Source organism: Psammomys obesus, unplaced genomic scaffold, assembly GCF_907164565.1.
Source record: "Psammomys obesus unplaced genomic scaffold, mPsaObe1.curated_primary_1811, whole genome shotgun sequence".
NCBI classification, from domain to species: Eukaryota; Metazoa; Chordata; class Mammalia; order Rodentia; family Muridae; genus Psammomys; species Psammomys obesus.
This window is the reverse complement of record NW_026591497.1, coordinates 910,777-927,201: the sequence shown is the minus strand read 5'-3', so window position 1 is coordinate 927,201 and position 16,425 is coordinate 910,777. Positions and strand designations below refer to the sequence as shown.

General features: G+C 35.3%; 1 protein-coding gene across 1 annotated transcript in view; it reads right to left on the bottom strand.

The window, feature by feature from the left end:
• Positions 1-16,425, bottom strand: part of Ythdf3 (YTH N6-methyladenosine RNA binding protein F3) — a gene marked incomplete in the record, with an annotated part of 37,977 nt that overhangs the window by 20,699 nt on the left and 853 nt on the right. The window contains 1 exon segment of the mRNA XM_055610247.1: positions 10,704-10,789. Within this exon segment, the coding sequence (XP_055466222.1) occupies positions 10,704-10,789 (86 nt within the window).

Here is a 16,425-nt window from a genome sequence, read left to right as displayed (position 1 = left end):
AACATAACATAACATAACATAACATAACATAACATAACATAACATAACATAACATAACATAACACCTGCTGTAAATCTTTTTTGGGCCCCTGAAACCATCTTTGATAGATCCTACAAATCTTACCCTTCTAACCTCCAACCATCCTCCTCCTCCAGCACTCTTACTTTATTCCAGCCACCAACCCCAAGCAGGTACCTCTTGTTAATCCAAAGGTTACTCCTGCCAGAGAATCAGGAGTGAATATGTTGCTTCACTCCTTTCTGCTCCTCCAGATTCACCTTTTACATTCCCTGACCCCCTTACATTCCTCTCTAACTCCACTGCCAAGGGACTACAAAAGATCTACTACTCTGAACTCCCTTACTCCAAATTATTCCATTATCTCAGCTTCCAACACCAAGAAGCATTCCCTGGGAACACATCAGCTCAGCAGGCTGGGGAAATAGGTCCAGAGAAAATTTCCTACGAGGCAAAACACAGCCATCACATTCTTCTAAAATCCAAAGAGGAAACAGAAACCAAGAAACAAAACATCCACCCAACAAAGATAAAACCAAGTATCCTAGACCTATAATCATCCCAATACCAGATAGATGCCTAGATGCCAGTGTAAAAACAGAGTAACCTTGAAACACCTGGTGTGGTGAAGGTAAGTCCTTAATGAAGAAAGAAATCCAGGAAAACACAACCAAACCACGGAAAGAAATGGTTAAAACTTCAAGACCTGAAAATGAAAACAGAATCAAAGAAAACCCAAACTGAGAGAATTATGGAAATGAAAAATTTAGGAAGCTGAACAAAAACTACAGCTACAGAGAGAAGCTTCATCAACAGAATACAAGATATGGAAAAAGAGAATGTCAGGTGTTGAAGATACAATAAAAAAAAAATAGATACATCACTCAAAGATTATGTTAAATCTAAAAAACTTCTGACACAAAACATCCAGGAAATCTGGACACTATAAAAAGACAAAAATCTAAGAATAGGAAGAGAAAGGTGAAGAAATCCAGCTAAAAGGCCCAGAAAATATTTTCAACATAGTCACAAAAGAAAAATTTTCCTAACCTAGAAGATGCCTAACCTACGAATGTGCAAGAAGCATACAGAATATCAAATAACAATGGATCAGAAAAGAAAGTTCCCTTGGCACATTTAGATAATCAAAATATATAAAATGTATAGACCAAGAAAAGGATATTAAAAGCTTCAAGGGAAAAATAACCATTAGAATTACACCTCATTTCTCAATGGTGACTCTTAAGCCAGAAGGACCTGGACAGATGTACTGCAGACTCGAGAACAGATTCCAGCCAGCCAAGACTATTATAAACAGGAAAACTTTCAAACATTATAGGTAGAAAATATGATATTCCATGATAAAGCCAAACTTAAGCCATATATATGTCTACAAACCCAACACTACAGAAAGTGCTAGAAGGATAACTGCAACCTAAGGAGATTAGTTATAGCCATTAAAACACAGGAAATAATAAAAGGAAAGCATGTTCTCTCTCTCTGTGTCTCTCCTCCTCCTCCACCAGCACCACCAAGAAAATAACAGGAATCGACAATAATCACTGGTCATTCATCTCTCTCAGCATCAATGGACTCAATTCCCCCAAGAAAAGACACAGGCTAACAGAATGGATGAAAAATAGGACACAAACTTTTGCTGCTCCAAAAAAATGCATACCTTAAACTAAAAGATGGACATTAACGCAAGGAAAAAGACTGGAAAAAGATACTTCAAGCAAAGGGATCTAAAAAACATGCTGGTTTTTTGATATCTAACAAAATAAACTTCAAACCAAAACTAATCAAATAAGAAAGGACACACCATACTAATCAAAAGAAATATCAAATGACATTGTAATTCTTAACATCTATGCACTACATACAAAAGCACCACCCATGTAGAGGAATTTTAACCCAGCAACATTGCTACACTGGCAAGGGATCATGTCCAAAGATGTAGGTCCAGCTGGAATACACACTGGCTGGACTTTACTGCACATCTTTAATCCCAAACAATACCATCTAAGTGAGAAGCAGACAAAGTGAGGAATCAGAGAAAGATATGACTGAATAAGTCAGAGATGGGATATGCCCAACTCTCACAAGACCAGACAGGAAAGAGAAGCTACTCAGAGCAGTTAAGATAGAGCAGGGAGTTCATGGAAGCAGTAGAGGAGGAGAGTATAATACAGTTAGATGCAGTTCAACTAAGTACAATTGAGTTCATGCGGTTCAGTTAGTGGAGTTCAGAGGCAATTTTTTCCAAGCAGAACAATTCAATTAGAAGCTGAGAAAAGCCAGTTTGAAGCATTCAGCTTGGAGAGGAGATTGAGACAGAACAGCTGAGTTGAACCAGCCAATCAAAGTAAGTTTGAGAGGCTGAAAACATTCTAGGCCAAGGTTAGCAGACTGAGGCTGGAAGCTGAAGCTTTAAAGGCCCAGGCTTGCAAAAGGTTAGATTGCACAGAGGCTAAATGTTTCCAGGACTAAGCCTAGAGAAAGTTAGATAAAAATGTTCTGGGCTCTGCCCAAGCCATGTATTCATAAAGCTTGGGTACAACTCTCCCCATCTGAGGAAATAAAACCATTTACAGCACCCATATCTATAAAAGAAACATAACCAATGTTGGAGGAACCCTGCTGTTCGAGGTTGCAGTTCTCCTAGTCCAAATAGCCATTCTGAACTTGGTGTTAAGGTGCAGGACTCCCTCTAGGGCCTCCTGCTCTCTGCCTGACTTCATTTGGAGAATGTCTTTAGACAAAGACACTCCTAACCATATTTGATATAGGGCCTTTGACAAAACTCCCTGCTAGCTCTCCCCTCCCCACTCCCACCTATGTGATAATTAGGTACCGTGTTCCCATTCATATGATAGGAGCTTGCTGTTTAATGAAAATCAAGCATCCTCAAGTGCCTAGTTTGAACCAATTCTGTACACCTGTCCTTGGAGCCCCCCACTTCCTCCCCAAGGGGTACATAGCCTTTGTTCTCTGGAATTAAAGTTGAACTAGCTCCCTGCAGTGGTTCCCAGAGTGTGTGATCTCTGTATGGTGCTTGTCGGCCATTCCAGGCACCCTTCTCATCTCATGTCCTCCTGACCTCGTGGGCTGCTGGGAGACAGGAGGACCACAAACTAGGGCTTAATCACATAGACTAACCCTCACATATTGTTATTGGGAGACTTTAATACCCCATACTCACTAATGGACAGACAAGAAAGAAAGAGATAAATAAGTAAGTAAGTAAGTAAGTTAAGTGCTGGATGTAATAGATGTCTTAAATCAAATGGGTCTAACAGATATCTACAGAACAAGTTTTCAAAACTTGAAAGACTATACCTTCTTCACCATACCTTTGGAACTTTTTCCAAAACTGACCACATTACTCAGACACAAAGGAAATCTCAACAGATACATGAAAACTGAAAAAAAACCCTTCTTGCATGCTATCAAAACATTGTGAATTAAAGCTGAATATCTGCAACACTAAAATGCTTAGGAAATCATGGAAAATGTAATACCTCTACTAAATAAAAAATGGGTCAAGATAGAAATAAATTAAAGACTTTCTAAAATTCAATGAAAATGAATGTACAACATAGCCAGCCTTCTAGAACACAATGAAAACAGTTCCAAGACACAAGTTCATAACACTAAACGGCTACCCAAGGGAGGTTGGGGGAGATATGGGGTGGACAGATCTTATCCACTATAACAGAAACAAGAAATCACACCCAAAAGGAGAAGGAGGAGGCAAGATATACTCAACCCAGGGCTGGAACTAATAAAACAGAAATTAAGAGAACAATACAAGGAATCAATGGGGGGGGGGGGGGGAGGTTCTTTTGAGACTGATTATCTAAATTGATAAAATCAAAAAACAACAGACCCTAAGGAAATACAGAGAAACATAGGACATACTTTTTAAACCCATATTCTATCAAACTGAAAAAGCAAAAAGAAAACAATCTTCTCAATAGGTTTTAATTCAACAAAGTTAAATCAAGGTTAGAAAAACAATTTAAATAAACCTATAACCCCAAGGAAATAAAAGCAATCATTAAAAGACTCAACCAAAAAAGGGCCAGATGGATTTAGTGAAAAATCCTACCCGACATTCAAAGAGTTAATGTCACTACTCCTCGAATTATTCTGCAAAATAGAAACAGAAGGAACATTACCAAATGTATTTTATGAGGTCAGAGTTACCTTAACACCCAAAACACATGAAAAGGCACCAAGAGTGAGAATTACAACCCAATTTCTCTTTTAAACATTGATGTAAAAATACTCTATAAAATACTTGCAAATGAAATCCAAGAACAAACACATCATACACCATGATCAAGCAGGCTTCATCATGCAGATGCAGGGACAGTTCAATATACAAAAATCAATTAATGTAATCTACTCTATAAACAAATTGAAAGAAAAAAACCCCACGATCATTTCATTCTCACTGAACAAAGAAAAGGCCTCTGACAATATCTAATACCTTCACGATAAAAGTCTTATACGAGATCAGGGATACAAGGGATGTAACTCAACATGATAAAGGCAATTTACGGCAAGCCCATAGCCAACATCGACTTAAATGGAGAGAAACTCAAAGAAATTGCACTAACATCAGAAATAAGACACGGCTGTCCACTCTGTATCTATTCAACATACTATTTGAAGTCTTTGCCAGAACAAGGAGAAAACTAAAGGCAATCATGGAAATAAAAATTGGAAAGAAAGAAGTCAAAGTATGTTTATTTGAAGATGACACGGTAGTATACATAGATGATCCAAAAAAATTCCACCAGGGAACTTCTATAGCTGATAAACATTTTCAAAAAACTCAAAAACAAAATAAAAATAAAAATCAGTAGCCTTCCTATACACATATTATAAACAGATTGAAAACAAAACCAGGGAAACAACACCTTTCACGATAGCCTTGAATAATATAAAATACCTTAGGGTAACTCTAAAGCAAGTGAAAGAATTATCTGATAATTATATGACAAAACCTCCAAGTCTTTGAAGAAAGCAACTGAAGAAAATATCCAAGAACAGAAAGACCTCCTATAGTCATGGATCAATAGGATAAATGTAACAAAAACAGCCACCTTTCCAAAAGCAATCTACAGATTCAGTGCAATCCCATTAAAATTCCAACACAAGAAACAGATCTCAAAAGGACAACTTTCAGCTTCATAAAACAACAAATCCAATACAGTTAAAACAAAGAACTGTTGGAAGTCTCACTATTCCTGATTTCAAGCTGTACTACAAAGCTTTAGTAACAGAAGCAGCATGCTACTGACATAATTATCAGACAGGCTGATCAACAGAATCAAATAAAAGCCCCCCAAAGAAATCCACACACCTATGGAAACCTGATTAATAGGCCAGAAATAAACACTGGAAAAAATACAGCATCTTCAACAAATGGTGCTGGTCAAACTTGATAGCTTCGTGCAGAAGGATTCAAAATAGAACTAAAATTGATTATCACTTATTTAATGGCTAATATTTACATAAAAAAAAATCAATAGGTACCATATTTACCTTTCTGTGTTTGGATTATCTCACCACACAAATTCAACTCCATGCCTCAAAATAAAACCAAATACACTAAACATGGGGGAAAAAAAGTGGGAATAGCCTTGAACTCACTGGAACAGGAGAAGATTTTCTAAACAGAACCTTGTCAGCACAGGCACTAAGATCAACAATTAATAAGTGAGACCTCATGAAACTGAGAAATTTCTGCACAGCAAACAACAGTATCATTCAGACAAAGTGGCAACCTACAGAGTAGCAAGTTCTTCACCAACTCCACATCTGATAGAGAACTAATATCCAAAATATACACAGAACTCAAGAAACTAGATACCAAAAACTAAAGAATCCAAATTTTAAAATGGGGAACAGATCTAAACAGAGAATTCTCAAATCTCAACTGGCTGAGAAATACTTAAATGTTCAACATCCTTAGTCATCAGAGAAAAGCAAATCAAGCTACTTTGAGAAACCATCTGACACCTGTCAGAACTGCTTAGATCAATAACACAAGTGAAACTCGGATAAGGATGTGAGTAAGGGAAGCACTCCACTGCTCACGAGTACAAACTCGTACAGCCACTATGAAAATCAGTATGGCAGTTCCTCAGAAAGTTGGGAATCAATCTACCTCAAGAGCCACCTATACCATTCTTGGACATATACCTAAAGGATGCTCCATCCTACCATAAAACAATTGCTTAACCATGTTCACTGCAGCTTTATTCGTAATATTCAGAAACTGCAAACAATCTAGATGTCCCTCAACGGAAGGACGGATAAAGAAAATGTGGTACATTTACACAATAAAGTATTACTCAGCAGCTAAAAAAAAAAAAAAAAAAAATGACATCATGAAATTTGTAAGGAAACTAATTGAACTAGAAAAACAAAAACAAAAACATCCTGAGTGAGGTAACCCAGATCAACTGACAAGGCCCCATTGATGAAGACAACAATCACACAACTCACTGAACATGTAGAAGTCAAAACTGATGCCTATGTAGAAAACCTTCACCAACTTGTTCCAGTGTCTTTATTATGTGAAAGTATGCTGCTGGTTACCAAAAAAATAAACACCAACCCAGGCCCTAAACTTTTAATCTACATTCCATCCTGCTTGAAAAATATGCTAGGGCAATGGTGGCCCAAGCTTGTGGGAGTAACCAACCATACCTGATTTAAGGCTCATCCCATGAGATGGAAGCAATATCCAACACTGCCTAGGTGACCAAGAACCAAAAACCCGATAGCCCAGAGACCTAGTATAAAACCAAGTATTACTGGCCTAAACAAACAAAAGTGACAATAAAACGACTCCTAATGGTATTAGTGCCTTACTCAGCTATCATCAGGAAACAGATGCGAACAAATACAGAAACCTACATTCAGACATTATGCAGAGAGAGACAGAGAGAACTCAACACAGGTCTAAATGGACTGTCTCCATCAATTCTCTCCCCTCAGAGCTAAGGAATCCCCATGAAAAGGGAGGTGGAGGAGTGTAGGAGCCAGAGGGAATTGAGGACAAGGAGAACAAGACCTTCTAAATCAACTGAGCCAAGTTCCTATGAACTCACAGAGACTGAAGCAGCGAAGCACACAGCCTATACAGGTCTGCACCAGGTGTACATTACAGCTTTAAATTTAGTATTTTCATGATACTCCTGGATGTGCCACTGAGTGGGTCCCTGATTTTTTTTGCCTTCTCTTAGGGCTCTTTTGGTTTGCCTTGTTCAACTTCGATGAGATGGTTTTTGTTTTATCTTATTATATTTTATTTTGTTAAAAAATGAAATGTTTCCTTTAAAAAGAACAGGAGATTAAGAAGAAAGGAAATGCCATTGAAATAATTCTCTGGCTCTCTAAAATAAAAACCAGAAGATTAAATAAACTCCAATGACAGATTTTTCATTCTTTGCTTTATATTTGATTTCTGATGTCCAGAACAGAGCTTTAGGATTTGCAAAATCACTAAGGGTGGGCAAAAATCTAACTAGTCAGTCTGTATTCTCTCACGGGAGTCAAAAGCATTACGACTGACTTTTCACTTACATAGACAAACATTAAATTCCTTGCAATAAACTTCTTAGCACATTTTTTCCCATTATATTCATGGGACTATTCTGTGGCATGCTACCATCACCACCAAGGTCGTACATTAAAAGCTGGAGACACTGATCAACGTCACTGCACTTACTAGATCATAAGAAACCCTGGTGTTCAAGCCTCAGCCCCACACAAAAAGGTGCCAATATAAAAATGTAACGGTAACAACACACAGATTATTTGGAAGTAATTTCCAGTTTTTTAAAGAGCTTATTATTGAAAATTCAGATACTACTACCTACCTTCCCTCCCTCCTTCACACACACAGTGCAAACAGACTTTGCCTCAAAATGAAAAACAATGGAAACAAAAGATTACTTAATATAAGTATGAAATGGAAAACAAAAAGGAACTGCCTGGGAAAAAAGGAGAAAAACAGGACGAGAAAAAGGAAGACAAAAGATAATGACACCAATGTATAAAGGTACCAAAGTGATAAATATGGTTAATATCTAGTTCATTCTACTTTGGGTAACAGTAAAAATTTCAACTGTTCATGGCATAAAAAGTTGATAAAACTAACAATTTACCACTCGAACACCCCCACTCACACAACCTCACAACACAAGCACAGTCAAACACACAGATACACTCACATATACAAACACACAAAGCACCAACACAAACAAACACATAACCATATTCAGGTTGATTGTCTACCTATATAAAATCATTCCATACTGTATATCCGTAATCATAACCTTATAAATATTTGTAACTCTAAACATTTAAAATGTCCCTGGAGGGCAATAAAAAAATTAAACTCAAGAACTGAAAATCTGTAATGATGGTGTATTTCAACACTCTCTGGTTACACAGGTGCACTCAGATTTTCCATATCTCATATATATTTTATTTCTAAAAGAAAGAAAAACTAAAATACTTAAGACTACTTAGAAATGTAAATGCTGACCAACTTAGGGAGAACTGATCCACTTAGGAGAATTATAAAAGTCTGGAGGGGAGGGCAGTGGGAACAGGGAATGGGACAACTGGAAGGCAAAGAGGGATGGGTCTACAATGAGAATTAAAAAAAAAAAAAAAAAAGGTCTGTAGCATTTTGAAATGAAAATTTTTAAACAAGACATAAAATCACTAGGTAGGCAAGGGGGTTGAATCTAAGAGGAGTTGAAAGATGGGGCTAAAAAACAATCAAAACACATCCTAGGAACTTCTCAGAGAACTAATAAAAATAGTCATTAAAAAGAAAACATTAGGAAATAAAGGTGATAAATGAAGTAACAATGGCAGATACGTATATGTGCTCGTTGCAACAAATTTTCTTTATATTTAAATTTTTACATAATTTGAAAGGAAATATGGGGTCACATATATTCAAATATTAGTTGTATTTATTAACAGAACTTGTCTCTTTTTGAAATACATAATACCACATAGGATAATTTCAATTTTTTATACTGCCATTTTCAATATAATTCCATCACATCATTTAATTTGTTTATAAAGATGACTTTTGCTCTACTTATTATAAAGATTTGGGAGGGAGATGAAGGTGGGATCACATCCAACTTTGGAAAGTTTCTATTCAAAAGTATTCTCAATACATTCTAGCCTGAGGATGGGAAGGCAGTGGTTTACACGAAGAGTAAAACAAAACTGTATCCTTTTAGGAGTCATACCCTATTTAGCACTTTCTATATACATATGACTAAAATTAAATGTATTATGGGAAGGAGTACACAAATTGGAAAAAAACATTGACTTTATTACCAATCAAAAAAGAAACACCTAAACTATACCCTTAGCAATCAGCCCTTCCTTCCTTTAGATCTTAATAGGAGAGAATGCAAACAGCAACCTGAGGCCTTGAGTATTTCCACTCATGTGGCTGGCTGTTGGGACAATCTTTTTGTGCACTGTGTCAAACTGTCTTTGGACTACTCAAATACTGATTTCAGTACCAGCACTGAGCTAAGTACAGGCTGGACTTTGGTATTAGTAGTATTCTTTGGATGCACCATGATTTGTAAACACTCCCTCCAACACCTTCTAATTGGTTTAATAAAGAGCTGGAGAGCCAATAGGAAAGGAGGAAGAAAACACAACTCTGGAAGAGATAGGAACTTGGAAAGAATCAGAGGCAAAACAAGAGTCGCCAGCCAGAGAAGAACGAAGAAAGGAGTGCTGGGACTAGGGTAACAAGAAAAGGCAATGGGCCACATGACAGGAATTAGGCCAGGTTAGTGTTGTTTAGTTAGTAATAGCTGAGAATGTGCCCAACTATGGTGCCTAAGATAATAATAAGCCTCTGTGCCATTATTTAGGAGTTGGCACTCCAAAGAGTCCCATTTTAAACTTTTCTGTTTTGCTTTAATATAAATTTCTTGCTACTTTTGCAAATCTGTATGGATTTCAATTTCATTTCGTGACCAAGAATCTGGAAATACAAAACGCCAACACTAACTCACATTAACATCAGTATTTCAATTTTCTCTTTTGCAAATTACATGAGATCTTTAACAAAAAGCCAACTGAAACATAAAACCCAGACTCAATCACTACATTACTCTGAAGATCTACAGAGAATCAATGACCTGTTTCCTTCCTCCTCTAAAAACTAAAACACTGAATTAGGGCCAACCATATAAAACAATTTAAAACAATCAATCAAAAGTACTAAAACACCTTTCCCAACAAATAAGTCATCTTTGCAATTTATAATTTTTAAAATTATATGAAAAGCTTAATTTTAAAAGCACAATGTACAGTTAAGAGCCTTCCTGTTAAAAATACACAGCTGTATATTAAACTACTTTTACATTCAACAATTCTAAGCATAACATAAAAATGGTGTTAATCTTTAAATGCTTTAGAAAGTTACCTACAGTCTCTAAAGCAGTCTCCTAAGCCATAACCCTGCAAGTATTAGTCACCATATGTAGGCAAACTAAATGAACTAATTCACATTATATTAGACTCCTATTCAATTAGATGTCTACTTGAAAAAATATCAGTAAAAACTAAAAGTTTAACTTTCTAACATCTGAATCTGCAGACCACTTACCTGATTTGTCTGGCTACTTAAGTATGGCTCAAAATCATCATCATTTACAGCATCTTTTTGATGAATCGAACCATTTTGTACTGAAACTAAAAAACATAGTTGTATTAGAAGTGTTGTAATTATCCTTATAGCACAATCCAACATTTAAAATTTTTTTTCAAGCCAACTCATAAAAAATAATTCTAAGTGCCTCCCTGTTTTAAGAAGAATCTTAAGAATAACCATTAGAAAAATTATTTAATATATGCTGCAGAAAATTTAGAAATCCTGTGATCAAAAAACCCAACATTATAAAAGCCATATCTTTACACTATCATTTAACAAAATCTTAAATATCTCAATTTCAACACTGTAGTCACCAAAGTAACATAAAAATGTTTGAAAGGGCTCCCAAAAATAATGTGTGAATTTAAAATACCTAAGTAATGCTGTCAACAATTTATCTGAGTATGTGCGCTAACTCTTATTAATTGGATAAAGTTAAGAAATTTTGTTGCTGTTGTTCTGTAACCTTGAATTTTCAATTCTCCTTCAACTTGTGAAGCAATGGACTAGAACATCATGCCCAGCCTCTAAGAAACCATTTGTGGCCTACTACTCTAGTAAATGACTAAAATGTCAAGAGTCAAATGGTTAAAATTCATGATTATGAAAAATCCAGAAAGGGGTGGTATGATGCCACATGCTGTTATCATGGCACTTGAAAGAAGCAGCAAAGCATCGCAAGGTGTATCAGTGTGAGTATAATTATACAGATTATATTATATCTCGCAGACTGAGCTATACAGCAAGACACTCATTAAAAATGAAAGGCCTTATGTTGTATGGTCTGTAGGGGGTTTTTGTTTGTCTGTAGTACTGGGGATACCAATCCAAGGCCCTGTGCATTCTATAGCACTCTAGTTAAAATCTGTAAGGCTTTGATTCTCTAATACATGTGTGTACACATCTTGATTCACAATGGTTGAGGCTATATAACAAATCATTGGTGAAGTGTGTTTAGCATGCACTAAGACTTTGAGTTCAAATCCAAACATCAATAAACAAGACTTTCACATGAAAGTAAAACTACATTTAAGACACCAAAGATGACTACTTACAAAACACATGAGAAAACAAATCAGAAGATAAATTAGAATGTCAAACTAGTTCAAAAATTGTTTCAAAAACACTGCAAAAAAAAAAAAAAAAAAAAAACTTGTATTCAAGAAAAAAAATCAAAAAACAAAACCAAAAACAAAACAAATTTGGACACTGTTTCTGTTTCAGCAGTGCCTGAGTACAGCATATAAAACTGCCTCCTGGATTTAAATTTCAGGTCTACTACTAAGGAGTAAGGGGGTCTCTGTGAGCAATTTGAGGTCACTAATCTTCTGATGACTATTCAGTGCCTACTTTATCTTATCTTGGTATTATTTGACCATGTTCAATATTCTTTATAATTCTAATTATTATAATATCCTAAATAAAACTAAAAATTATTCTGAACTAGATAATCAAACAAAAGTTACCTGGCTAGGTATCAATATGAAAATGTTACTGAAACATGAAAATTTTAAAAAAAGAAACATGAAACGAAAAAGGTAATTTCAGAGGGATGTCAACCTCTACTGTTTTCTAAGAGATTAAACTACTGTTTAAAGCTTCAATGTCACAAAGTATTGCCAACTAATGTGGATGAAGTTTATCAGGATATCATCAACTCGTAACTTTTCCCCAAGTGTACATTACCTAAAATGTAATGCTGCTAGTGAGCAGTAGCTTATAAGATCTGTGAAATCTCTTCTTTGCAATCCAGGGATGGTTCAACAGTTAAGCTACTCTGAACATGAAGCCTTAAAGCAGACCTTTATACTATAACCCTCAGAGGTAACCCAAAAATCTTCACTGGATTTTGGTTTCCCTTAGAAGATCCTATTGTATTTCACAAAAACTTCATCAGAGCTAGGCTGAGCTCAATGTGCCCCAGGATTAAAGTATGTAAGAGCTACTACTAAGAAAATAAACAGGGTGTCACAGGACATATACAATGGCATCTTAGCGCTGAGGTAAGCACTGCTGCAGTCTCAGCAATCTGGATACACCTGCTATTTCCACTGGCTTGACTATTCCTTTACCAACAGTGGTGATGCAGTCTGCCACCTCTTGGGGAAAAAAAGGTTTCTTACTACTAGACTACTAAACTAATATGCGTATCAGCCAGCTCTTAAAACAGCCAACCATTTCTATCACTTGCGTCAATTAGTTCTTGATTATCTAGTCCACACTACTGATATAATCAAAAAAGTATCCACTTAAAGGCTCTTAATAAGATACTAACTAGCCCTTTAATTTCAGAAGCATTTAATTTCAGAAGATTTTAGTTGTTTAACACTGTTTAATGACAATCTGACCAGTAATGAAATGTAAGCCACTTCTATATTGTGCAAAAGTTCTTCAGGGGGAATAAAAGAACAGATGACTTACATGATTCTTCGCCTGTTTCCTCTGCCCTATGAAGCAAAGTCAAATCAAGATAGAACATGGGCCTTAGAAGCCAGGTGGTTCTCTGCTCTGGTCCTGACTACATCAAGTTAGGAAAGTCAACAGAAGTGTGCATCAAGTTTTCCCACCTACAAAAACAGCGACAATACCATGTACCCTCTATCTCCTTACAGGAATGTTGTGAGAATTAATAATAATATGAAGCCAAAACAATGATAGCATGGTGCTTTGAAATCATTTATTAGGGGATACAGAGAAGATACATCATAGTATTGCCAAAATTGACTATCTTTCTGAAACATTCAAACAACTTCAACCTAATTCTTTTCAAACTGCAGCTATATAAAATGATGTGTGTGTCCTCCCACAGAAAGAAAAAGGAGGAGGTAAAAGAAATTCTTTCCCTGTACTGTACTTATACAAACTTAGGGGATCAAAGAAAGGAAGGAGGACGGGCCAAAGAACATCTAACACATGAAGACACAGCAAAAGCTCTCATTAATAAAGAAAATTATGGACCAACAAATAATTATGGTTACATTTTAACTATCTTTTGTTGCTATTTTGCCAAGCATAACCAGTTCTGACATTTCACATGGGAAAAAAAAAATCTTTAGTTAAAAATATATTAAAAATGTAAAAAGTAGAGCCAAAACTTAGGAATTATCTGTCTTCACAAATAGACTGACAGAACGCCTCTTCATTCCTTTAATACAATAAGCCTTAGCAATATGCCCGAAGACACTTTGCAGAAAAGACACTAAAGTCAGGTGTTAGGCTAACAAGGTCAGCTGCAGGCAATTCAGTAAAGAAACACAGCATCTCATCGTATTAAGTCAACTAGTTTTAGCTGATACAAACTTCTTAGGAACCTAAAATTCTTAAGCTCTGAATTCAAAATTACTAACCATATCTTTACAACCGTAAAGCAAGAAAAATACCAATACTTTGTCCTTGATAACAGTATACAAACTTACTATAAGACAATTTTACTAACTTTAAACTAATTTAGTCAGTGAAGGCAGAAGTTTTTTCTCAAGCACACAAACGCTCCTGTCACTTGCTAGTAGATGCGACTTGGTTTGTAAGTGACTTTGTAAAGTTATTGTGGTTTCTATCATTTCAAACCAACTTAAATGACTTTAAGTATATTAATATTCTGGGGCCAGTAGCTTTTCTTCTTCCCATCACAAGAGGATAAAAAAATAGTTCAACAACAACTTCAACAATAAGCTATTGCAATTTTAATAATCCTCATAAAACGTGATGTATAGTCACTTTTTTTTCTTTATAGAAGAGAAATTTTAACAAAAAGGTACAATGTGCTTGGCAAACTTGGTAATGAAACCCAAGACTATATGAAATCCCAGTTGGGCTAGAGAGATGGCTCAGAGGTTAAGTGCACTGACTGCTTTTCCAAAGGTCCCAAGTTCGATTCCCAGCAACCACATGATGGCTCACAGTCATCTATAATGAGATCTGGTGCCCTCTGCTGGTGAGCAGGTGTACATGCAGGCAGAACATTGTATACTTAAATAAATCTTTAAACAACAAAAAGTCCAGTCTTTAACCCTCACCCTAGGATAAAATTATAAACGGAACAAAAAGAGTAAAAGAAAATTTGGGGAAAATAAAGAATTATTCAAAAACTTAATTTCTATATGTATATAAATATTAGATCAGAAGTGATACTAAGAAAAATTCTCACATAAAAAATTTAATCCGCAGGTAATGCAGTCTGTGGCTAGCTTCTATCTATAAGGTGATTTATAAACACTTTCTAACAGCAAAGAGGTAGCTAGGCCATACCAAAATGAAGTTTCTCAAGTAATACAGACTGGTTTACAATACCCAATCTAGATGGTCTATTTTGTTGTACCCAAAAAGAACTTCACAGAAGTCACTTACCTTAAAACAGGTAACACAAAACACTTAGCATTTCAAATAGCCTTGCAAAATGCCACTTCTCATAGCTCTAGGATAAAATAGTTTATACTAGACAATAATGACCACAAATTTCACAGATGGTCAGATTAGCCACAAAAAAAAAAAAAAAAAAAAAAAATCCTTTTAAACTTACAAATAACTAATTTTAAATTAACCTCTGATTCTGAAGTTTATAATTATAACTGAAATTCTGTAAAACAAAAATACTAAATGTTTATATGCTGAAAGAAATATTAAGATGTTAAGAAATTAATATTTAACAAATTAATATTTTATTAGTTAAAATAAAGTTTGTTACTAACAGTACAATGTATCATCTGAAACATATACAAATTCTTACATAAAATGTAGTACAACATGATGAAAATTATTCTGGGCAGAGCCCTAGTTATTTTCTAATTAACCACTATGAAACATAAAAACCTAAAAGAAAATAATTAAAACATCAATAGAAACATGAAACTTACACCTAAAGGACTATTATAAATCTTACTTTCTAAGTAGTACTTGATACTGAGGAAGAAAAAAGAAAATAGGAAGTGTAATTGTATTTAGTATCATTTCTGGCACTACAAAATATTATAAATATGTAGTTCATTGTAATGTTCTTTAATTGGCACTACCCCAAGAAAGGAGTTATTGTTTGACACTAATATCACATGTTAATGTCACAATGTTTCAATCAGATGATACTTTGTTCCACAGCCATAAACACAAACTACATTTGTTTTAAATGTCTTAACTTTTAACGGTAGTTTTTAAATAGCAAATCATATAACGCTAGCAGCAACTGCACAAATTATTTCCTGCTCAGGCTTTTTTAAGAAACTAGACTGAGACAAACCTTGCCATCAGGGCTATACAGGAATGTTACATACTTGCTGTTAAGAGTTCGTATCGTTGCTGCCTCCTTGCAAGCAAGTTCTATTGAACCAGTGATTAACCGCAAGATTTTCATTAATGTGACATAGAATGCGTGTGAATTGCAAGTTTAAATGTAATCCAGACATTTCACACAGAATGTTCGCTTTAAAAACGTACCTAACTATACACACACACAAAAATAACTGTATGACCTAAGTTATGTAACTAAGATAAAATGGAAAACTAAAGAAATACCATTACGTCCACTGAAATACAACCAAGGCAGCTGTTTCTTCTTAGTACTTTGGTTCCTACAAGCCTAGCTTCTAATCCAGGAACTACCTAAACGTTGGCAGTGTTGGCCGCGAGAGTTGTTTTTCTAACCTTTACGTTTAAAAAGAAGAGCAAAAAAAAAAAAAAAAAAAAA